Source organism: Vipera ursinii (assembly GCF_947247035.1).
Source record: "Vipera ursinii genome assembly, chromosome: 1".
Lineage (NCBI taxonomy): Eukaryota > Metazoa > Chordata > Lepidosauria > Squamata > Viperidae > Vipera > Vipera ursinii.
The window spans coordinates 157,641,285-157,666,464 of NC_139512.1; the positions used below are offsets into that span (position 1 = coordinate 157,641,285).

General features: G+C 35.8%; 1 protein-coding gene and 1 long non-coding RNA gene across 7 annotated transcripts in view; one reads left to right on the forward strand and one right to left on the reverse strand.

The window, feature by feature from the left end:
* Positions 1-215: 215 nt before the first annotated feature.
* LOC310631571 lies at positions 216-2,307 on the reverse strand. The gene is made up of 2 exons (XR_014490665.1): positions 2,103-2,307; positions 216-475 (listed from the first exon to the last, which is right to left on the reverse strand). It is a non-coding gene; the product is annotated as an uncharacterized lncRNA (long non-coding RNA).
* Positions 2,308-2,315: 8 nt separating this feature from the next.
* DYNC1I2 (dynein cytoplasmic 1 intermediate chain 2) overlaps positions 2,316-25,180 on the forward strand; it is a 50,173-nt gene continuing 27,308 nt past the window's right edge. For 3 of the 6 annotated variants that reach the window (XR_014490658.1, XR_014490659.1, XM_083348089.1), the window contains exons 1-6: positions 2,316-2,492; positions 5,265-5,382; positions 7,564-7,678; positions 13,232-13,376; positions 19,650-19,709; positions 21,125-21,240. Coding sequence is in view for 4 of the 6 variants with exons in the window: in XM_083348089.1 (XP_083204215.1) it covers positions 5,275-5,382; positions 7,564-7,678; positions 13,232-13,376; positions 19,650-19,709; positions 21,125-21,240 (544 nt within the window). In the remaining 2 variants the exon portion in view is untranslated. The remainder of the gene's footprint in view (positions 2,493-5,264; positions 5,383-7,563; positions 7,679-13,231; positions 13,377-19,649; positions 19,710-21,124; positions 21,241-25,180) is intronic. The other 3 variants (XM_083348090.1, XM_083348091.1, XM_083348092.1) reach the window with 3 other exon arrangements.

Sequence of the window (25,180 nt, forward strand, 5' to 3'; positions counted from 1 at the left end):
TTGAAAGTTAAAAGTACTGATAGTTTAAAAAACAATATAAACATAAGTAACGTTGGTAGGCTGGTGCATACATTTGGAATGTTGGCAATATGCCATAGAGCTATAGGTAATTAAAAAAATAAAAACAAAACAAAGGATAAACTGAGATGCTAGCTTCTATCCATTTATCGTTGCATCTGACATTACTTACAGATGGAGGTGACTGATTTTTATAAATAGATTCTTTACTTCTTTTATGTGCTATGATTGACACTTTTCTATAAAGACCCAGTTGAATACAGAAATATTTCTTTTGGTCCACCAAACAGTCCCCCAGAATTTCACATCCATGATTCTATTGTTTGCTCAGAGATAATGAAGATTAATGAAGAGAAGGGTGAGGGGCAACATGATAGCAGTGTTCCAATATCTCAGGGGTTGCCCCAAGAAGAGGGAGTCAAGCTATTCTCCAAAGCACCTGAAGGCAGGACAAGAACTGAACAAAGAAAGAAGCAACTTAGAACTAAGGAGAAATTTCCTGACACTTAGAACAATAATCAGTGGAACAACCTGCCTCCAGAAGCCGTGAATGCTCCAACACTGGAAGTTTTTAAGAGGCTGGACAACCATTTGTCTGTGTGAGAAGTCAGCCCCATCCCCCAGAGAAAGAAATATTTTTGGAAATATTTAAAAGGCAGAATATATTTCCCTAAAGGATTTTAAAAGCAGAAACCAACCCCGTCCCCAAGTCTCTTTGTTCCAAATAGAAATCAAGTCTGCAGAATTGCAGATGTGATAATCTTGTCAAAAAGACTGGAATCTGGGATTATGAAGAAAGATCCCTAGAATCAACAATCCCTCACACCAAAATCTAAGAGTCATCAGCCACAGTCCCAGGGAAGCAGGATATGACTTTTGGGACATAATAGGATTAACCCACCACCATCAGAATACCGGAAAGTCACACTAGGATTCAGGTCAAAGTTCATGCCACAGGAACAACTCCAAACAAAAGGCTCCAGAGGGTATAAAACCCCCACTCCCTACATGTGCTCACTCTCTTTTCTTCCAGAGCCATCTTCCTGTCTGGCTCTCCTCTTCAATAAACTGCAACCTTCTTCCTAAAGCACTCGCCATGTTGTTTATTGCTGGCTTGGACTGAACCATGATGAAGACTTTTCCTTCGACATCTGAAATGGTATAGGGTTTCCTGTCTGAGCAGGGGGTTGGACTAGAAGACTTCCAAGGTCCCTTCCAACTCTATTATTATCATCATTATCATTATTATTATGTTACCATGTTAGGATGAGGAGGTTCTAGATGCAGCAACTCTAGCAGGTAGTGACCAAATCTTAATACCAAATCCAACTATGTTTGAGCAGTATGTAGCAGCATCCAGCACCTTATTTCAGTAGGAATAACATCATTTGAAATCAATTGATTTTTTTCCCCTTTCATTAAATTGTGTCCAATTCTTAGAGACTGCCTGGACAAGTCCTTGGAGTTTTCTTGCCAAGGTATTTTAGAAATAGTTTGCCCTTTGGCTCCTTCCCAGTGTTGAGAAAGAGAGTGGCTAGCCAAGATCACCCAGCTAGCTTTCTGCCTAAGGTAGAACTAGAATTCACTGCCTCCTGTTTTCTAACCTGATGCCTTAACTGCTACACCAAACTGGTTCTCTTAGTTCAGGGGTAGGCAAGCAACCTCGGCTCTTTTATGACTCATGGACTTCAACTCCCAGAATTCCTGAGTCAGCTATGCTGACTCAGGAATTCTGGGAGTTGAAGTCCATGAGTCATAAAAGAGCCGAGGTTGCCTCACCCCTGTCTTAGTTCAATTTAACAGACAAAAATCTTCGGGGAGAAAAACAACCACCCAGAAGCACTTATCTACATGTGCTGGGAGAAATATATCACATATTTCTAGCAACAGACAGAAGATGGACTCTGAATTCAGACTGTCAAGCAGGCCTCTACGTAGACCGGCTACGGCCGGAGGCTGAAGAAAGCTCCCATTGACAGCGTAGGCTTGCCGCATCGCCTGCCGGGAATTGTAGTTCTCTTTCCGGTTCGAGCCATAATATCAAAGACATTCTTTTTGTAAAAAAATAAATTAAAAAATCTAACCTTCTTTCCTCCTTTCGCTTCTTTGGCAGAACATGTCAACTTCCAGGCCACCTGTGAAACCTAAAACGTCACCCGCAAGGCCCCCGAAACAAATACCAACGAATTTCTCCAGGCCTTGCTCACGGGCGCATGCGCCTCGCTCCTGTATATAACTATGCCACCCAGAGCAATGACCGCCCTCCTGTTCCGTCGGCACGGGTGATTTCCGCGCATGCGTGCTCCTCCGGAGGATGCTGAGCTGTCTCTCTCTCTCCTTCCCGTGAGACCTACGGCGGCTTTCCCCTCGTTTGAAACTCCAGCGGCGCTCCCCCTTATCCCTTCCCGCGTCTGTGAGGGAGCGCCTCGAAACCAGGCGGCAGCGGTCTGAACGGAGGAGGGCTTCAGTGACAGGTTAGCCGTGGCGGGGTGAGCCGTGCCGGCTCCCTAAAATCAGCGCCTCACCGGCCCTGGGCGGCTTCTAGTTGTCCCTCATCGCCCAAGTAGCCCCGGCGGGGCGGGGCCTTAGAGGGTGAGGAGGGCGCGAGCCACGGCCGTTGTGTGGGGGGGGGGGGCGGGGGGGGGAAGGGAGGGAGAGGGGGCGGGCGTTTTTGGCGGGCAACGCCCGGCAGCCGTCCCTTCTCTTTTATCTCGACCCCGGGGGTGTCTTTTGAGGCGATTCCTCCAGCCGTCCTCGTCATTTTTCTCCCAAGAGGCTGCTGGGGGAGGCCTCCTACCCGCGCCTCCTTCGTGGAATTTTATTTATTTATTTATTTTAATTCCATTTATATCCCGCCCTTCTCCGAAGACTCAGGGAATTCGGTCTTCGGCTCCTCTCAGCCACCACAGAAACCCGCCAAGGTCCCGTTTCCGTGAGGGGGTTCTTCTTCTTCTTCTCTGCTGTAAAAAAAAAAAAAATTACAGTCGAAAGAGAACCTACGTCCAGGCCTTAGTCGAGGAGCGAAAGAAGCCCTCGACCCCCCTCGGGACGAGTTTCTCCCTCATACACACATCTTGATCCAGAACTAGTCTAGAGAAAAGGAAGGGTCGGAGGTGACCTGATAGCGGTTATTCCAGTATTTGAGGGGTTGCCACAAAGAGGATTGGGGGGGGGATGTCAGCTTATTTACCAAAGCCCCTGAAGGCAGGACAAGAAAGAACGGATGGAAACTAATCAAGGAGAGAAGCAATCTGGAACTAAGGAGAAACTTCCTAATAGTGAGGACAATTAACCGGTGGAATAGCTTGCCCTCAGAAGTTGTAGGTGCTCCATCAGTGGAGGCTTTTAAAGAGACGGGTAGGCAACCTCGGCTCTTTTATGACTCATGGACTTCAACTCCCAGAATTCCTGAGTCAGCTGTGCTGACTCAGGAATTCTGGGAGTTGAAGTCCATGAGTCATAAAAGAGCCGAGGTTGCCTACCCCTGGACTAGGGGTCTCCTGCTTGAGCAGAGGATTGGACTAGAAGACTTTCCAAGATCCCTTCTGGCTCTATTCTGATTGATTGATTGAAACTAGAAATCAGACAGCTCCGGATGCCAAATGTATTCTGTAATTCACAGCCACAATATGATGATGGAACCCTGATTTAACAGCATGTCAATAGTTAATGTATGATTAGGCTCTGAATGTTTGCCCCACTACAGAATGAAAGTGCTGTCTACCTAGTTTTTTTTTTTTAAATTGGATTTGTATACCGCCCTTTCCCGAAGGACTCAGGGCGGTTTACAGGGTAATTAAAACAAGAAATACAAAAATTAAAAACAATTTAAAAGATTACAACAGTCCCTGAAAAAGTAAAAAAGTAAAAAACCCCAATTAAAATTAAAATTAGTTAGTTGCCTTTGTTACTGCTAGCCCCTATCCTGTCTCTGTTGGCTCTGTCTCAAGGCCCTACAGTCACCTGCAGTCCTCTTGAGAATATGGACAAAGACAATACACCTTGAGACTGTCCTTCAACAGTGTTAGAATAAAGAGGTGGGGAACACAGCCTTTCACAGCAATAGTGCCAAGATGAACTAAGTCTGTCTGGGTCAATATACACTAACTTAAGGTGGCCAGTGGGATAGATAATATGCATGCTTGTGCTGGTGCTGTGGAAAGAAGAAAGGAGGGGAAAGACAAATCTTGTATTGATTGAATCATAGTTTGTTTATTCAAATATAAATATGTGTGTGTGTAAATTTTTTGGATTGCTAACAAAGAATTAAAGGGAGACTGATATAGCCATTTCAAACTTATTTGTTCTCATCAGTCGGCCACACCCTTCTGAGATTCGAACCTGGGCTGATTGCACATTAGGCAGTTGTTTTAACCTCTAAGCCACAGGCTCTTTCTCCCTTTGTCAGCTGCATCGGGGTGGGAAGAGGCAGGAAAGATATGTCTTCAGTATTTTGAACACCTTGCCGGCCCAAATCCAAAAAATTTACGGAAATAATGATTGTTGCAGTTGCGACTACTGCTTGTGGATAGCCTGAGTTTGGGCTGATACAGACAGGCAAAAAGATTTGGGCCGTATTTGGGCCGGCAAGGTGTTCAAAATACTCTATCTATCTGTCTGTCTGTCTGTTTGTCCTGGTATTTCTAAATTATCCTGATATTAAAACAAGACTTTTTGCTGTTTTCCTTAATATATATATTTATATATATACTTTTTGTCACCATAAATGCATTTCAAATCTGGAGAAGCACAAAATATGAAGGAAACTGTCCACTTTGAGTTTTAGGAAGGATGATTTATTAAGTCAATTTGCTTAAAAATGTTGACCAAAGAAGTTTTCTAATATATTTGCCTAATAGTAAGGGCTTCTTTGCAATATGTATTAAAGGGAAAAGATAAATTTATGACAGACTGAATAGACTGAATTTATATATAAAAGTCAAGCTGGCATTTCAGGAACATTATTATAAATAACTCTTTGAATGAAAGTGGAATATTAATATGCCACTAATTTTGTCATCCAGCTTCTCTGTTTCTAATTTTTATGTAGCTTCTCTGCATTTTTATTAAATTCATCTAGAGATAAATATGTTTATGCTTTGGTGCTAGAATTTTGTTCCATATTGCAAATAATTTCATACATTATTGTCAAGGAGCCACATTTTGTAGTAAGCCTCTTTTATTTTAACTAATAGATATACGTACAGAAAAATTTTTAATTTTGTATTTGATTCATGTATTGACAGGATTCTAACTATGTCTGATAAAAGTGAACTGAAGGCAGAGTTAGAACGTAAGAAACAACGCTTGGCTCAAATAAGGGAGGAGAAAAAAAGAAAAGAAGAAGAAAGAAAGAAAAAAGAAGTAAGAATTCTTTTTTCAAATTACACCTACCGGATAATTTGCTTACATGCTAAAACTTCCTAGTAATTTTTGTTAATAATAGCATCTGTCAAATTTTGAATGCAGTTAGCAATCTTAATATTTCAGAAACATCAGATAGCATCAATAATTTCATAGAATCATTTTTCTCCCCAGACTTTACCTAGCTCCATATATATATTGTCTTATCTGTATCATTAACATTTCTGATTAAATATAACCAAGGCTTCATGCTCATTTATGTTTAGAAGGTATCTACTTTTGTTTCACACTTGAGTTCTTGGGTGCATATCATTTGATACCAGTATTTTTTCATTTTTAAATTGTTGAGAAGGGTCAAAACTACTTCTGTGCTCACTGTTGTTTGATTCAGTACTTAAGATTCTCCTCTTGGAAAAAAAAGAAATCTTCTCTATTAAAAACAAATGCAAAGAGTTCTGCAAACTTCTTTAAACTTTTAAACCTGTTATTGTCTGCTTTTCAGCCACATTTTTAGCCAAACTTCTGAGGTATTTAATTATTGGCTATTTTAGTATGTTTAGCAATAAACTCAGAAGGGGTGGGTTTTCATCTTTTATTGGTTTGCATTTCTTGCTAAAGTTTTCCTTTTTATTTCTATTTGGCCAATATTGAAGGAAATCTTATCAATTTTTCATTTCTACAAAAATCCTTCTTATCTTACAATAGCTCCAATTAGTGACACTTCCAAAGTGATGTTGTGCATAGTGGTACATAGTTCCTAACCAGCAGTATTCTTCCAAAATGAGCCACTCTGACTGCTGTATTGAGTAATTTTTAAGGATCCTAGAAATACATGAATGTCTTTACTTTTTCATCCAACTCTTTTTTAAAAATTTTTTTGCATTTTAACAAATGTTAGAACGTCTTGGAAGTTAACACTATTTTTCTGTTCAGTATACTAATATTTAATGTTAGTATATAGCTGATAAAATCAGCTAAAGCATACAAGAACCTATATCACAATAAATTAGAGATGATCGTTATGAATAGTGATAACGGATGAAATGTTTATGAACAAGTTTAAATTCAAATTGTTTGAAAACAGCATGTTAAGAATTATGATATTAAATTCCTATGAAAACTCTTAACTGAGAAGCAGGATAATAAAATTTGCTATGTCACAGCAAAAGACAATAAATATTTCTAGAATGTGGAGAAATTAATTTGTTACTAAATCTTGTTCCATAGTAAAATTATCTTTTTTTTTTACAAAATTATTCTAAAAATCCATGAGAACTTACTAGAAATAATTGTTCTACTTATAATCATTGAACTACATAAAGGTAGTGTGAAACAGTTTTTGAATAACTGTGTTTGATGGCCTGGAATATATTTTTGTTTGGCCATGTATGTTACAAGTACAAATATTAATTTATAGTATATTAGTACATTATTGATTGCAGGTCTACTTTAGTTCTTACTACTGCTATAGAAACCTGGAAGCCAAGCTCTATTTTTAGGAATAAAGTGTTGAAAGTTTTTGTCTTGGCTTATAATTATAGAGCAGGAGTCTTCAAACTTGGCCCTTTTATGACTTGTGGACTTCAACTCCCAGAATTCCTGTTATAGAGTATAGTTTTATACCTACTTACCTCAGTATAGCTACTAAGGATGTGCAGTGTTTCAGATTCAGTTTGGAATAGATATTTTGGAACATGTAATACCTCTGTGAGTCATTAAAACAGTCATATCTTGTTTCCATTCTATGGAATATCTGTTTTAATGAATCACATTAAAGTGGCTGCTTCGTTGCAGATAGGTGCTACAGTTGCATTTCTGTTTCTTCAAAAACAATGCACAGCCTAAATTTTATGTTCTTTCTATCCAAAAATGACTAGAACTAATATAGTCCTTTCTCCCTCTTTTTTCTCTATTCCCGTTTTTTAAAATACTTTATACTATGGATTTTAACAATACTATATCATAATGCAGCCTAATATAAAAAATAGAAAAAAATATAAAGTGTAAAAGAAAAGAAACCGTCTTTCTCAAAGTAGGATTGTTGCTAAAAAAAACTTGTTATCCAAGGTAAGACTTTCAGTAAAATATTACAGATTTATTATCACCAAATATTTTTGTTTCAAAAAAAATTTTTCTTATATAGTAAAGATGTGAAATGACATATTCATTTTAATAAAATAGACTGATCAGAAGAAAGATGCCCTTCCTGTACAAGATGAATCTGACCTTGAAAAAAAGAGACGGGAAGCAGAAGCATTGCTTCAGAGCATGGGTTTAACACCTGATACTCCCATGGGTAAGAAGTATGCGGGACAAAATGTCATGGAAATGTCTTCATGCAATTAAATGTGGCATCAATGTTAGCATGAAACTTGAATTACTTACTCATGCATGTACCTGATATGTGTTCATTATCACTACAGTTAACTTAGAAAACATCTCAGAATACATTGTTCTGTCTGATTTAGTATATTATCTTATTAGAATAATACTACTGATTTCTAATTCTTGCATCTCTCTATATTTCATCAACTAAAACTTTTAAGACTAGTCCATTAAAATATAAAATCAATGCAGCAAAAGGATTGGCAGCCTAGACCTTCCAGATGTTTTTTACTCCATCTGGATGGTGTAAGATTGCTACTCCTAATTTAAATGTTGCCAAATAAATGTTTTCATTCTTCTTTTTCTAAGTAATTGATTGAACAAAGAATGGCCCTATCAGTTCATAGAGTAGAAATATGATCTGGCAGACGCTCTTACTAGAATTTGGGAGGAAGCTGATTTTAACTAGGTCCACTTCAGAGTTCAGAAAAATGTTTGAAGAGATTGTATCAGAAAGCAGGAAGTGACTTAAATTAACTCTTATATAATTTCCTCCAGTGGAAGCTCTGTCCTAGTCCTATTAAATCTCTCAGCGGCTTTTGATACCATCGACCATGGTATCCTACTGCGGCGTCTCAGGGGTTTGGAAGTGGGAGGCACCATTTTACGGTGGTTCTCCTCCTATCTCTTGGGCCGCTCGCAGTCGGTGTTGACGGGAGGGCAGAGATCCACCCCAAGGACTCTTGTTTGTGGAGTTCCTCAGGGGTCGGTTCTCTCGCCCCTCCTGTTCAACATCTACATGAAGCCGCTGGGTGAGATTCGCGGTTTTGGGGTGGGGTATCATCAGTACGCTGATGATACCCAACTTTTTCTTTCCACCCCGAACCAACCCAGCGATGCCCTTGCTGTGATGTCCCGTTGCCTGGAGGCGGTCCAGGTCTGGATGGGGAGAAACAGGCTTCGTCTCAACCCTGCCAAGACTGAGTGGCTGTGCATATCGGCATCTCGGGTTAACCAGACCATTCCATCTTTAACGATGGGGGGTGAGGTGTTACCCCCCGTTGATAGGGCTCGCAACTTGGGCGTCCTCCTTGACTCCCGGCTCAATTTTGAAGACCATACAGGAGCCGTGACCAGGGGGGCTTTTGCCCAGGTTCGCCTGGTGTGCCAGTTGCGACCCTACCTGGACCGAGATGCCCTACGCACAGTCACCCATGCGCTCGTGACCTCCCGTTTAGACTACTGCAACGCTCTCTACATGGGGCTGCCCTTGAGGACCACTCGGAGGCTCCAGCTGGTGCAGAATGCAGACGCACGAGTTGTGATGGGGGTTTCCCGATACTCCCATGTAACACCTCTACTCCGCGAGCTGCATTGGCTTCCGGTTGCCCTCCGGGTGAGATTCAAGGTGCTGGTGATAAAGCCCTAAATGGCTTGGGTCCGGGATATCTGAGGGAACACCTGCTGCCAGCATCAAGCTCCCTTCGTCCAGTGCACTCCCACAGGGAGGGCCTTCTCAGGGTGCCGCTGGTAAAAGGTTGCCGGCGGGTAACACCCAGGGGGAGGGCCTTCTCAGTGGGTGCGCCTGCCCTGTGGAACCAGCTGCCTGCGGAGCTTAGGACTGCCCCCGACCTCCGTTCATTCCGCCGGGACCTGAAGACCTGGCTCTTCGAGCTCTCTGGCCCAGGCTGAGAATTTTAATTTTAATTTTAATTGGGGGCTTTTACTTTTTCAGGGACTGTTGTAATTTTTTTTTAATCGTTTTTAACTTTTGTATTTCTTGTTTTAATTACCCTGTAAACCGCCCTGAGTCCTTCGGGAAAGGGCAGTATACAAATCTAATTAAATAAATAAATAAATAAAATAAGCATCCCATGACTCCAATCCTGCTGGTAGGACCCCTGTAGTGAAACTGACATTTCTATTTGAATTTTTTTTGAGTTTATTCTAAAACTCTTAACTCTAATATTTTCTTTTTTAATTTCTGAAAATATTAACTAGTTTAAATAAAATATTTAACTATTGAAGATAGTTACTACCTATTAGCACAAGGAGTTAGAATTATGCCACAAGAGGGCATTGTAACATTGCAGGAAACCTTCATTCATTCATCATTCAATTTCTGTAGCCACCAATCTCAGACAAGTGACTACTGCTTGTTTTTGTTCAAGTCATTTGAATGGGACAATTTCTTAATGAATAGAGTAGTTTAATTTTGGTGCAAAATTATTTATTTCTTTTAAAATGAGTCTTAAAATGATTGAAGGATATATTTTGAAACAGCTATCTAGAATGATAGCTTTAAAAAACAAAATACAAAACTCCTTTATTTTAGCATTAGAAGCATTTGAGAACTCTTTTAAGCATTGGTTTCAATGCTTAAAAGCATTTGGATCTATAGATCCAAATTCAATGACATTTTTATATTTTAGATTAGAAACATGGGGAATTTCACTGCAAAAGATAACGTTCCTGGTCCATATGAAATAATAAGTGTCCTTTTGTAGTTCCTTTTGTTCATGCATACATATAATATGTTACCTACCCCTGGAATTTCTGAACTCTGGGGCTTATTTTCAAATATGTTAAGGTATTGTAATTGAAAGGAAGATCTCAGCCTTCATTAGAGCACCAGAAACTACTATGCTTAATTTTTTTAATCATAATTAACTGCCTCATTTTCTGCATCTTTATTGGTTTGTTTGGCAATTCTTATTGCTTTGTAAATTCTGCAAGGGCAAATATTTTTGGTCCCTTATATGAAATATTGTCATTACTTTCAGTATTATTTTAGTTAGGTAGTTTTATGTGCAAGAGCACCATTTACACTATTAACCACATATGGTTCTCATCTGTTCAAAGGGTTCTCATTATCCTTACTATCAGGAAATGGAAAACATTGAAGTAAATAACTGCAGTTCTGCCTATAGAGGCCTCTTATGGATCTTGGAACAAGAATCATAACTCCATAGTAGGCAGTTTCATAACAAAATGGGATATTTAAAATTTAAAAGTTTAGTTTATAGATCCTATATTCATTTAAACTAATTATTACTATTAGCTGTTTAATTTAATAAACAATAATTAGTTTTATTAATTAAACCTTAAGTGCTAATTCAGCAAGAACTTTCATTTTGTGTTTTTAATACACATTTTAAATATGTTTTGAAATTCTAAAAGGAACTATTAGGGAAATAAGAGAACAGCTTGCCTCCAGAAATCGTGGGCGCTCCATCACTGGAGATTTTTAAGAAGAGGCTAGACAGATGGCATAGGTTCTCCTGCTCGAGCAGGGGGCTGGACTAGAAGACCTCCAAGGTCCCTTCCAGCTCTAGTCTAGTCTAGTCTATTTCCACTTGGTTACATTTTTTAATATTTCTCATGCTTAAGTAAGGACTCCTTGCAAATGTGACATTTCCATTCAAAGTGCCATGAGCAATAGAAAAGCTTTTGAAACTGGAAAAAATCACATTATTAAGTATTTTAAGCATTTCAATCTAAAAATATTTCATGAAAATTACTGGGAATGGAAGAGCTTATTTCGCATGAGATTGTTCCTACTAATATAAAATAGCCAGTAGATGGCAGCAGTGACTAGTTAAAAAAAAACTTTATAATTTAGAGTTATAAGGCCTCTAACTTGACAATGACAGTATTGTACAGATTAAAAACATAAAAAAACAAAAATAAACAGGATTATATATAAGAGAAAAACAAACATGCCCTAATCAAAACAGATACTGCACACCAAATAGACATACTTCAGCCTTGGGGGTGGTGGTGGGAATACAGATTTTCAAAAATCATTTAAAGGCTTGCAGGGTCAGGATCATCCAAAACTCTATTCCAAAGAGCAGGAGTCATAACAGAGAAGGTCCATTTCCCAGGTTCCATCAGATAATTGATGCAGCTTATGTGACAGAGGGAGTATGTGGACAAACTAGGTTATAGCCGTAATTGCTTGCACTACTGCATTTTGGGCCAGTTGCAACTTGCTAAGTTATCTTCAAAGGCAGTCAAGTAGAGTAAAGTGCAATAATTCACATATGATATGACCAAGATGTAAGTTCCCGTGAGAAGAGGTCCTTTATCCAAGAAAGGTTGCAATTGACATATGAGCTGAAGTTGAGTGAAGGCTATCCTGGCCACAGATATCGTCTACTCTTTAAGCAGGATGTGTGAGTCCAGGAGGATGCCCAATTATGTGTCAGTTCTGCATTGGGAAGGACCACCAGTTTAGAACCAAAGATGGAAAGTTTGTTGCACCGGAAAGAGTATGCACTCATAGCCTCTCAGGCTTGTCGGGGTTGAATAACCTGACTACCCTAACCCTCACTCCTACTCCAGTTTTAAACAGGGACTCTTAAGTAATCAAATAATTAGTTGAATTAGTGTCTAATATAGGTTGTGAGGTTTTTGTTTTTTTTCAAATTAACAAGGTACAGTAGTGAAATTATGTATGTATTTTTGGCTAAGCATTTATCCGTTTCTTCAGTTCTATAGTAAATTTAAGCTGTTGAAATATATTTCACCTTCCACCAGTGCTTATATTTTAATTATCTGAGAATATTGAGCAATGCTGCATAGTGCAAAACTGCAAAAGGGAATAGGAATTGCCTCTCCCCCATTTTCCTTTATTGAAGCATACTGTGAGTATGACTTTGTAAAAGGACACGGTAGATCAAATCCAATGTATTTAACCACAATAATAGTGAAAATATATTTAATATAGGAATGATTTTGTGTTTTCAGTAAAATCAAAACAGTATAAAAACATGCAATCCTACTCTCTACATTAATTTAAAAAATCATTAAACCTTAACCACTCACAGTTACTATTTCGGAATTTTTTAATAAAAATTAAATGTGAGAACTAGAAAACACAGAATGTGCTGAAAATAATTATTTTCAATACATAATAGCACATTTTACAACTCCTTTTCTGCAAAAGGCCCTAGGATTCAGCATCAACCTCTTCTAAAACAAGTTGCAAAGAGGTAATTTTCATGGAACCTGTAAGCCGTCCAGCATTACCTTGTAGGAAAGAAGGAAACATAAAAATTTAACAAAATAAAAATAAAATAAATAGCCTTGTCTGCTATTCTATTGTTCTTCTGTAGCAGTTTTTCAAGATAATGTTTGGAAAGGAAAATCATCTTGGTTCTTTCTTTCCTGATTCTAATAAAACCTTTCCTCAAAAATTATGGGAATTCTACACAATATATTGCATTTTTAATTACGGTACTTAATTTCTAAGAAAAGGTTGTTGCCATATTAATTGCAATTATATTAATTGAATATATATTTTCCTTGCATTTTAAGTAAATTACATCTTTTTTTAATATTATCCCAAAATGCATTTAAATGGCAAATACTGCATGAATGTCCAGCATGGTATGTTAACATTGTCTTTTCCCCTTTTTTCTATTGTTCATTTTCATCCATTTTATTTATTTTTGTTTTGTTTTGTTTACCATCACTTTTTTAATGCTTCCATGTTAAATTAATTTGGAAACATCCTAAGCTGTGCAACCTCTACGACTAGTAACAGCGGATACCTGTCTGTTTCACTATTTAGTCCCTCCTCCTATGTCTCCATCTTCGAAATCTGTGAGCACACCAAGTGAGGCCGGAAGCCAAGATTCTGGTGATGGTGCTGTTGGTTCAAGGTATGTTTTCTCAGAATAATTGTATTATGAAGTATAAAACATTTTGTTAGGGTATTTTTCAATAACATAATACACATATCAAAAGATATAGCCCATTCTTGGCATGTCACAAGACATGATCCAGTAGCTTCCTCCTCCTTCTATTCAGCAGAATTTGATTGCCTTTCAGCTTCTTTTACATTAAGGACTCTAGCCAAAATATGTTTTGAACTGTACTAAATTCTCAGCTAAAAATGTAATTTTCTAAAGAAGGTTCCTATTGTTTCTAATTCCTCTACTGATATTTTCCTAATGTTGCATCTTGGAGTAGCACTCATTTGAATAAAATAAAACTTGAATAATTTAAATAATTACTTTAGGTTCTTTCACTTCTACAGGCAAAATAATCAGATATTTATTATCAAATATTATTTTTGAGTGCTGTGGTATGTCAAAACACTCTAGTGCTTGGTTTTACTTCATGAAAAAGCTAGTAAGTCTGATAGTTGACAAAATTGTTATTGGCATGGGGTGAGATTGGAAAAGAGATAGAAGCCTTGGTAGCTTACTAAATAGATTTGATAATAACACTATGTCTTCTTCTGTGGCCTTCCGCTGCTTTGTATTTATTGATTGTGGTGATATCTAATTGGGTGTTCTCCTTCTGTTCATTGTTCCTTGTCTTTTTGAGTTGTGCCATCAAATTTTTAGGGCTATTTTAATGTCTCAGGTTTCTACATTTCTACCACTGTACTAGTGTTTCTTTCTTCTCAGTACCTGTTTGAAAGGTTTAAAAGATCTCTTAGAGCAAATTTTGCAAGAAGTAAAAAGGGAGTATTAGTATAGTTTGCTATGTTCCATAGTCTGTAGGTTGAAACATAATGATTATTACTTGATTTTTTAAATCTCTGCTTTACTATTAAGAAATAGCTTATAGTAATCTCTAGATTTATTTAACCACAGCCAGTCTTAACACAATCATGTGTTCAGGTTAATAATGTATAGGGCTTGGGATGGAAAATGTTCATAGAGTAGGAGTTAATTACACCTTTAAGCTACAAGTTTCACTGGTACCTATAAGATTTGTATGAATAGAAGACAGAGTATGCTGCAGGCAGACGTTATGGAGTGAGGGGGTACTACAGAAGCTTGTTGCAGGGAAGCAGTATGGAGGGCAGGTGAAAAAGCAGCAGGAACAATTTACGACCTCTTGCTCACTTCTACCTTGACTTTGCTTGTGGGTAAGTCAGGGAATGTTGCAAATCACATGACCATAGTTTGTAATAACAAGCTGGGCACCAGTCAGAACTCTGAGGACTGGTCATAACTCCCATTCATTCAACACCATTGTAACTTTGAATTGTTGCTCAACTAATAGTTGTAACCTGAGAACAACAACCTGCAGTCTGTTTCCTTATATTAAATGGTGTTATTGCTTTGGCTTCTCTGTCACAGGATAATGCCAGCAGGACGTGTTTAGTATACGTTTCTTCTGATAGAAGAATACGTAATAGATTCAAATGTTATAGCAAGTACAATTCTGAAGATACTATCTGTTCTTAGTATTTTGGTATAAATTGGAAAAAATAGCTTATAGATTTTATTAACTACCACTACTTATCTTTGCTGAATTTTATAGATATAGTAGTAACAATCTTACTAAATTTAGTCTAATATTGTCTAGAAAATCCCATAATCAAGCATCTGGAACTAAGTTAAGTGTATAAAATATGAATGAATTGATTAAAAGGAAATTGAACAAAAGAAATTGCAAGATCAGCTTTGTAAAGAATCTTGTGAATTATTTAAGATTACCATAGTGTTAAATGTATACAACAAATAAAATATCCATAGGACCCAGCATGACATTTTAGGCATTCTTAAAGTCTTTATACCTTCTTAAAGGCTTCTTAAAAGTATTCAATTAACAAAACTAAAAAAGCATAAAACTAAGAAATCATACATTTTATTGTGATTAAAAAAAATTAAAACAAAATATATAATTTGAAAAGAATATTGTTAAATATAAAGATAACAAAAAAGATTAAACGTAATTATTCTACCAATAACAAGAAATCAGGAAGGTGGCAAAAGCATTAAACACCGGTATTATATTGTCTTTATAAAAGATTATAAAGAAATGGCCTATCCAGCTGCAAAATTATAAAAATGAATTATTCATTTTATCTTTTATTGCGTGTTGTTAGGAAAATCGCCAAAAAGACATCCACATATGAATTTTAAATTGCCCTTGAGAAGTTTTCAGTTGATTCAGAAAGCTTTCTTGTCACTGATATGGTTGATTTGATAAATCTGAGTGAATTTTGTATGATTGTTGCCAACATCTGCATGATCTGGCATGATTGCTGCCAACAGTTTTTAAAATATGCTCTCATAGAAGATAGATAGAATTTATTATGGTCACAGACCAGAGTTCAAAACAAAATGTTGGAAACAATGCAGGGTAAGAATGTTACATAAGTGATACTGCATTCAGTAAAAATGTGAACGTTAACTTGCCTCCTGACTGCAGTAATGAGTAGAATCATCTAGGACACAAGTGTCAAGCTTGCCATGTCACGTGACTTGTCGCGACGTATTGCAATTCTTTTTGCATTGCCGGCAGTGGGGTGGGCACGGCTTCACTATGATGAAACCGGCCCATGGGCTGGCAGTTTGACACCCCTGATCTAGGCAGTTGTATGAAAAACAGTTGTATGGTTGGGCAATATCCTGGTGCAGGTTTCCACCCTGCCCAAACGTTACTAGGAAACTACATGCTAAAGTTTAGCTCAAAGCCTTAGACATATAGATCAATTTGGCAGGGCTTCCCCCACTCCACCCACTTAGCCTTTACCAACAATTCCCACTGATTCTTGCTTAATTACCCACACATTTTGGGGTTACAACAGCAAGCAGGATTGCCTAGATTGCTGTCACTAAACGATTCAGTTGTATGATGTCACACTTTACAATCAGATCACTTAGCAATAGCAATCCCAATCCCAATTGCCATATAATTCAAGAACAACCTGTTCAGTTTTGGGGGTTGCTAGCCAGAAATTACACGTGATTTGCCATCCTTCCATAAAGTTTGCTTCGTGATTTTCAGCGCAACTAGGAAATAGAGTGCACTTTATAGAATACTTGGGATTAATCTTAATTGCTTATCAGCCTTTCTTTGTCCAATAGGAGTAAGCATATTGCAACCATTTCATCTGCAATATTTTATCCAGTAGGGATATTCAAGCCTGATGAGTCAGCCTTTTAGTAGAATCCCACTAAAATATGTATAGCCTGCTATGATTTATTTGTTAATTATAGATTTATACAACAACTCTTTTGCAAATATGCATAAATAATATATGTTTGAAAGATAATATTTCTGTCTTGGTGATATAATTTCTATCAACTTATTTTATGAAGCTCATTTGGCTGATGATAAATTTTTTGGGATCAACCAAATGTTGATCCATTGGTTGCAGCTGGAATTGATCAAATGGCTTGTTGCCCAAGCCTGACATCATGAGCTGAGAGAAAGTGACACACCCAAAGTCACATAACTGTCTTTCATATTTAAGGCAGGACTAGAACTCAGTCTCCTGGTTTTTAATCTAGTCCCTTAACCATTAGACCATATTAGCTCTCTTGCTGTAATATGCCTTCTCAATTCATTTTCATTTAAATTCATTAGAGAGTTAAGAATATTTACAGAACAAGTCAGCATAGTGTTTGACCTCTTCATGTCCTCAGAAAGCACAGTAATATAATCTGTTATGAAGAAAGCACAAATAGTTCTAAACCTGCTGGAACTTTTTAAGATCAAAGAAATCATAGAGTGCTGGTAAGTCACCTGTTTGGTTTTTCAAATACAGGTGAATTTTTTGAATTCTTTCCTCAACTGGACAGAGACGTTTGACTGAATAAATAAATGTTTCCCTACTTTGCTTCTAGCAAAATTAATTAAAAACAAGCTTTAAAGTATAATAACATTAAAAATATAATAAAAGCAAAATTAGACAGTGCAGTATATATACTTAAAACCTTGGGTAACAAGAATGAGAACCAATGAAAAGGTTAATTAAAAAAAATAGAAAGTTAAGTTTGAAAACAAAAAGTAGGGGCTAGGGAGTAAGCCTATCCAAAGAAACACGGGTAGCCCTCAACTTATGATTCTAATTGAGCTAGGAATTATAGTCATAAATCATTGTGGTCATTTAACCTAGAGAACCATCTTTTATATGAACTTAGCTGAGGACTTACAGTTGGGTCTGCTCTTTATCCATTGAAAGCACAACAGCCTATTTTAAGTAGTTTCTCCAAAAACCTGACATATCCTCTGTGACATTTGGCTATTTCCCCCCTACTTTTAAGGAGGCTTTGCAGATATAATTCTATAAACACTTTTTTCTCCATTTTAACACTCAAAACCTGTTTCAATGTTATTCAGCTACTATGTATTTACAGTAATGTTTTGTCGGTTGCTTTTTGTGTATCTTTATTAAGATCTTTTTTAAAGGATGTAAATGAAAATTATTGCATTTAAATTTTCATGTGGAAGATGAATAATGGAATAATGGAAAATAGCAAAGTGTAAACCAGTTGTGCTGAATATAGATGGGTCTCTAATTATTTTCAAGTTGCACAAAACCAATTTCATTATTTGCAATAGGGCAGAAAATCTGTGTATTCAGGGTGTAAAGTTAGCCTTTTTGTATACATTAGGAGGAAATGGGAGTTAAAGAGTTAAGTGAACACTCCTTATAATGAAGGCAGGACAGAAAGCTAAAAAAACTGGGAGAAATACCTAAGAGAGGCAGAGTAAAAAGGGGGGGAAGGAGGAGGATTTAATTAGCATATAAAAGAAAGAGACACTAGTTGTCTTTGAGACAGAACAGAGTTCTGTGCCTGAAAATATCAATTTGTATCTTATATTATCTATTAATACAATATTATAGTTAAATAAAGTTAAAATTATTTATAAACAACTGTTCCTTTGAATGTATGAGAGACAGAATATAATAATTCTACCCGACATTGAAGATAACACTCTTCAAAGAAAAAAGCCGATAAAAAAGGAAATAACATTAATATACTCATATTATTTTCAGGGCGGTGGCAACATTATTATATCCCAATAATAAATTTTGGAGAAATTATGCCATTCCTGACTACAGACTATTGGCAATATAGATAAAAATAGTTATTAAAATGCATATGCATATTTCAATAAATTTTAGAATAAACTATATGAAATATATTTACTTTTACATCTTTATTTCAGTATGTTGCATTGTATGTTTATTATATAAATATACTGGCTTCTGCATCGTGCTCTAAGATTACTTTTGATTCACTGGAATTTAAGTATGTGCAGAATAGGTTTATTAAGCATGCTCTTTTCTTGACATTGGATGTCTTGGGTTGGTTTTAAATTAAATGACATAAGCCCAAGGCTGTGCTTAACCCATAATTATAGCAATGTCATGTCTTGGAAACACTAGCAGTAGTATATCCCAGTGGAAAAGCAATTTTTCTGTACCCAAAGGTTTATGTGTTGACTCATTTCCTTTACCAATATGACAATTTCCTGAACATATTTAATGCTTAGGGCAAGATTACAATATGTTAATGAAATGGATCAGATGGCACTACTAAATCTGTGTATCTTATCAATATGTTATATGTTTTTCACGTTTTTGAAATTATACCTCTTTTCAAAAATTTAATATATCTTATTGATACTATCAATTATATCTAATTAAAATAATCTTTGTTGGTTAGTTTTAAAACTTTTACTTTATTAAATTTGCATATATTTCCACAGAATATAATTGAAGTGTAGTTGTCTATGAATCACTGATTTTATAAATACAGTAGTTAATCTAGTTAAAGTTAATACCTTCAAAATGTAGCATAATAAACTTGTGAAAAGGTGCTGTGAATTATTTGATTAATATATTGCAATCATATACCATATATAGATTGCAGAAATCTAGGCAGCAGGAAAAAGATACAGAAAACAAATGGTTTTCAGATTTTGACAACCAGCATATGGTATTGCTAGCAATACTAATTGTATGTTTGTATTTTAATTGATAATATATTGCATGTTTTCCTGTAGTACTGAATGTTCACTTGATTTTCACTAACTGACCTTTTGGCATTTCTTTGTTTCTGAAACCATAATATGAGTGTAACAATAGCCTTAACATTTCATAGACTGTACTTGCTTTACTAATCTATGGCCTTTTTTGCTAATGCTGCATGGTTGTCCTTCAACCTGTGTATCAGGACGCTGCATTGGGATACTGATCCATCTGTTCTACAGCTCCACTCTGATTCCGATCTGGGGTACAGCAGAGTTTTTTTTTTACCTTCCATCTTTATGTAGCAATTGTTTATGTATGTTCAAAGTAAGATTCTTAAAAAAAAATATGTGAAACCATTGTGATTAGGTAAGATTATGAGCAATAAAATAGTATTGAATTTGTTAATCAGCAGTTTTTAACAATAAATTTCCAAACAATATAAACTAGAAAATATGTGTTTGGGAAAATGGACTAACATAATTGAAAAAAAATTATAAGTACAGCTTAAATTACACTTCTGGATTGTCACATTTGCATTCAGCACTTTAATGTATTTTTAACTTACTAATTTATTAAATGTTTCTTCCTAGATTTTAAAAAATATTACTTTTTGATATTTGTAACAAAGAATTAATTTGCAAATAGCTTGCCTGTTCACACACCTATAATACAGGAATTAAATTGGCCTATCATATAAGAGTAAAGAATATACATGAATTGCAGTGGGAAGAGTATAATATAAATATAAAACTTCATTACAGTGTGTGGAATAGAACAAGACTAACAGGTATTGGGGTTTTCTACGTTATTACATTTTTGAGAGGCATAGATGCATTATGGCCAAAGTACAGTAGGCATATATTCAGATGCTTAATCTTGTGATGTACATAATACATCTTGTGATGTATTATGATTGTACAGTGCTTTGGATTTAGTTTTGAAGAGGTACTTTTCAGGAATGCAAACATGGCTCTTATCTGCAACTCCTTCAAGATGTCTGGTCTGTTTCTAGGATTACACAGCTGTAGCAGAAACCTCCCCTCAATAGTTACATGTTTCTTTGCATTCCAAAGCACCTCTTTCAAATCGAATCTGTGCATTCCTGTCATGAGTATAACCCTAAAATCAGGTAGTTCTTCAGGCATTTCATGACTCTCTAATTCAAAAGTCATTGCACAATGGTATCTTAATTATAAGTGATTTAAACATAAGATACTTTATAAGTTAAATTGTGGCTGTACTGGGTTGGATCTAGAATTGCACATTATTTATTATTAGCATTTCTATATGGCAGAATGATTGAGAAAATAAGTAAAAAAAATCAATTATACTGTAGTGAAGTTTTGGAATTCTTTGGAGGGTTTTTGAGAGTATGAGGCTGCACATGGGGTATGATGAAAATATTCTTGCCCCTTCATCCTGCAGGATCATCCTGTTCGTGAATTTCTGTTGTGCAAAATTCTAGATTGAATCCATTTTATTTACTTTTAATAGCAAATTATCCAAAATCCACTAACATTTATACCATCTGATACAGTATAAGAAAGTGTGATCTGTTTTAGTTTAGTTCTATTAATTTTCTGTCAAATTTTCACATAGAATTGTTCCATAGAGTACTTGTGTTAGACAGGGTGTTGTAAATACATTGCTTATAATGTTCCACTTCATTTTCTTTAGACGTGGACCTATTAAACTTGCAATGTCCAAAATTACTCAAGTCGACTTTCCTCCTCGAGAAATGGTCACATATACAAAGGAGACCCAAACTCCAGCTATGACTCAGCCTAAAGAAGGTAAATACAAATTTCATTCATATTGTCTCCTTACACGTAAAGATTATCTTTCTATATAAAAAGACATACGTGACAAGGTAAGTGACATAAACCTTGATACAAGAAATAGATTCAATATTTTTTTTGTGGAGAATATTAAAAAATATTTGCAGAAAAAAAACAATTCTGTCAAGACATTTGAATTGGCATAGAATTCTGGCTTATTTTTTATGTGCTTTTACCTTAATTTGATCATTTACCCTAATTTTAATAAAGTATCATACACATGTCTTTTTCTCTTAGAAAAATAAGGCTTTGCAGAGTTTCTTTCATATAAAATAAATAGTAGAACCAGTTGTAGTCCCAAGGGCAACGAAGGCACATTTATAGACCAGTGAATGGCCATGCACAATTTTAACTTAAAACTTTTTTTAAAAAAGTGGCTTCCTTGTTTGATAGTGGGATGCACTGTGGCAAAAAATAAAAACAAAAACCCTGCAACTGTGTCCCCAGAATGGTTTCTAGGCTTCCTCCTCCACTGAAGCCTAGCATTCCCTCCCTGTTACAAATGTGTTCTAGAAGGCTAAGGAGCTATCTAGAAGTACCTGGGTGGTACGGGAGTGAGGTGTAAGCATAATTGCCTCACTGTTCTTTCTAGTTTACATGCATAACAGTATTTAACTTGTGACAAAGAACAGATTCAAAAATGTCATTCTGTGTTTTTGCTATATGGTGCAAAGGATAAAAAACAGTAGTTAATCTGACATGATGCCTTTTTTTACATCAAAGAATGTTAGGGCAGTATATAATTAAGAGATGTATCTATAAACTTACTTTTATGCTGAATAGGGTTGACAGAACAACAGCAAGATTTTTTATCCTGCTATTTATTTTGTTTTATTTATTTTATGTTATTTTATGTTATGTTATTTTCATGTGATATCCCACTTTACAACTGCATTGCGACAGAGGTTCTAGTCCCAGTTATTTTTGTTAAGTGAGGACTACCAGCAATTGTTCCCTGTTTCTTGTCATAGATGAACAGACCCAATTTTTATGTACATATACTGATGTAAGACATGTAAACAAAATCCCATAGGGGGGGTTGGGTCTCCATGTACTTGAAGAGCAAAATGGACATTGCTAACGGATTCTTAATGCATCGGTATGGTTAGGAGAAAGTTGATTATTTGAGCCCTCCCCTATCTACATTTCCTGGTAAAGTACATGGGAAAATCCCATGGGAGGAAACCCCAGTTAGGGTTAGGTTGACATGGTGTCAAGAGGAAATTGGACATAGGTGTGTATAAATATAAATAAATATAAATAGAATGATTGTAGGTATTTTAATTATCAAGTAGTCTGATTAGACTCTCAATATGGATTAGAAATCCTACTTTAAGATAAAATCCGCATTTATTTTTCTTCTGTTCAATTGTGCCTGATTCTTGGAGGCTGCCCGGACAAATCCCTGCACTTTTCTTGGCAAGGTTTTTCAGAAGTTGTTTGCCATTGCCTCTTTCCTAGGGCTGAGAGAAAGTGACTGGCCCAGCTGGCTTCATGCCCCAGGTGGGACTAGAATACATGGTCTCCTGGTTTCTAGCCTGATACCTTAACCACTGCACCAAACTTGTCCTCAAATATGTCTTCACTTTATATTAAAAACTTATACTAAAAAGTGTTCAGCAAAATCTAGTTTTTGTGCTATATATCCCATTTATTCATTATTTATGTATTCCTGTTAGATTAAGAACTGGAAAAAAAATCCAGAAGACAGTGGTAAACTTCTTCTTAACTTTTGGTTACAGAAACTATGAGTCAAACTCAACTCAAGAATTAAAGTACTTTTTATCTCAAGTGGAAAAGGAGTAACTTGAGGTATCTTGCACACTATAAAAAGCAAAAAAGAGTAACAAGTCAAAAGAGCAGCTGTAAAAGAATATAAATATAAGTGATCCAAGCATAAATCCAAGCACATAAAAGTGGAACTAAATAAAAATAAGTCCAGGGAAGTAACATCAAAGGCAAATAGTCTTTTTAAGGATTCTTTTACCATCCAAGATACTAAAAGACATAGATTAAGAGGAAGATTACTCTTCTTGGGAAGGAGGAAGGGGAGGTTGTGTTTTGCAACTTAAGAGTTTTCCCCGGATAGCTTATGAACTTCAGCAGAAGCTGTAGGAAACAGACTTGATACTCAAAAGGTATATGATACACACCCATTACATGGTCTACTTGAAAAACTGTCTATAAAAGCAAAGATTACTCTTTTTTTAGAATCTGAAAATGATTAGGAAGTTATATAGACTTGGTTCTTTATCTTCTCATTCTTAGTGTTTTCATGTCTTAACAATTGGAAAACAATAACTCCATAATTGCTCTATATTATAGCTCTATATTATAGATACCCTTGAGCTTCCATTTCTGGATGTATTGCTCAGTATGAAAGTACTAAATTATTACCTGTACTTAATTCTTACAATGTTCCCATAACAAAATAATATATCTGAACAGAATACTGTGTGTTAATAATTGTAATTTCCAGTCTTGTACTGTATTGTGTATGTAAGACACAGTAGGCTCCTGATATGAATAAATAGTGGCAGAACATGGGAAAAATAAGTCATCATACGTACTCATTTTACTTAATTGCCTCTGCAAAGTTTTGTAGTAGTTGTAGTATTGATCAAGCTTAAGATTCAGTGAAATATTAGTCTCATGTGTCTATGTTTGTTTCCTGTGAGAAAAATGTATACAAAGGAAAAATAGTCAAGTTAACACATAAGTTAGAGGTTTGATTGTTGATGTGAATCTTCAAAGTGACTTCAGATTGCCTGTCTGTTATTCCCCAATACAACTAACAATCAGTTAGCTTCCATTGAATGAAAGCTTGTCGTTATCTTGCAGTATTACTGATAGGTGTCACTGTCAGGACTTTGATGCATAGGATTTTTATTAGAATGAGAAAAGAAAGGTAAGGGATGCAAATGAGGCCTCTTTAGCAGTGAAGTGAATCTAACCATATTATCTCTACTCAGTGCTTTAATATTGTCAAACTTTTATCATTTGAAAAATTCTAGATCTATGTGACTAGAGATATGACTAGGTTACTTCCTTCTACTATTTTTAAGAAGTATCTGCCAAAAATAAAAAAATAAAACAGTAAATGTGATCTGAAGACACTTCGGCTTAACAAAAGACACCCATTTCACAGATGATTTAACTTTGATTAACCTACTCTGTAACAACAGACCACATAGACAACTGGAATTTCTTTCTCGCAAGGCGCTGTCTAATTTACAGCCTGCTTTTCTTCTCATCTCAACAAAACACAGCACAATTTTGATGTTAACACTAAGTAAAAATTCACTGATTCATTTACCATTCATTGAGAAGAGATTTGGCATTTTAAAAGTAACTGCTACTTTTACAGATTTTTAATGCTTGCCTTGTAACCTTAGATCCTCTGTCAAGGAAAAAACATAGTAACCACTTAGTATATTGTAATAAATATTCATCAGTAAAATGATTTGACATGTAGTTTCACTCCTCATTGTTATGTTCTTGTGTGGCAATGTAGCTTTTAATGTGAAATAAATAAAGCATTTCTGTTCCATTGGAGTAAATCTTGTATGCTGAATAATAAAAGAGATTATAGCAATGAAATAAAAGAGCTGGACATTTTTTCAAAATATTTTCCGGGGCCTAATCCAGATGCATATATATTAGATTATAAGCAATAGTATTTAACTTTTGCTGCTGTATAGTATCCTGGTTTTAATTCATACATAATACTGTATTTGTAACATCTTGACATAAAATATTAGTCATTAAAATTGCCATTTTAAATATTATATTCTGTGGGACATATATATTGGCGAGAAAAAAATAAACCTGTATAACAATTTAATTACAAAGTTTGGATAATTTTGCATCCTTATTCTGTGGTCAGCTTTAGTAG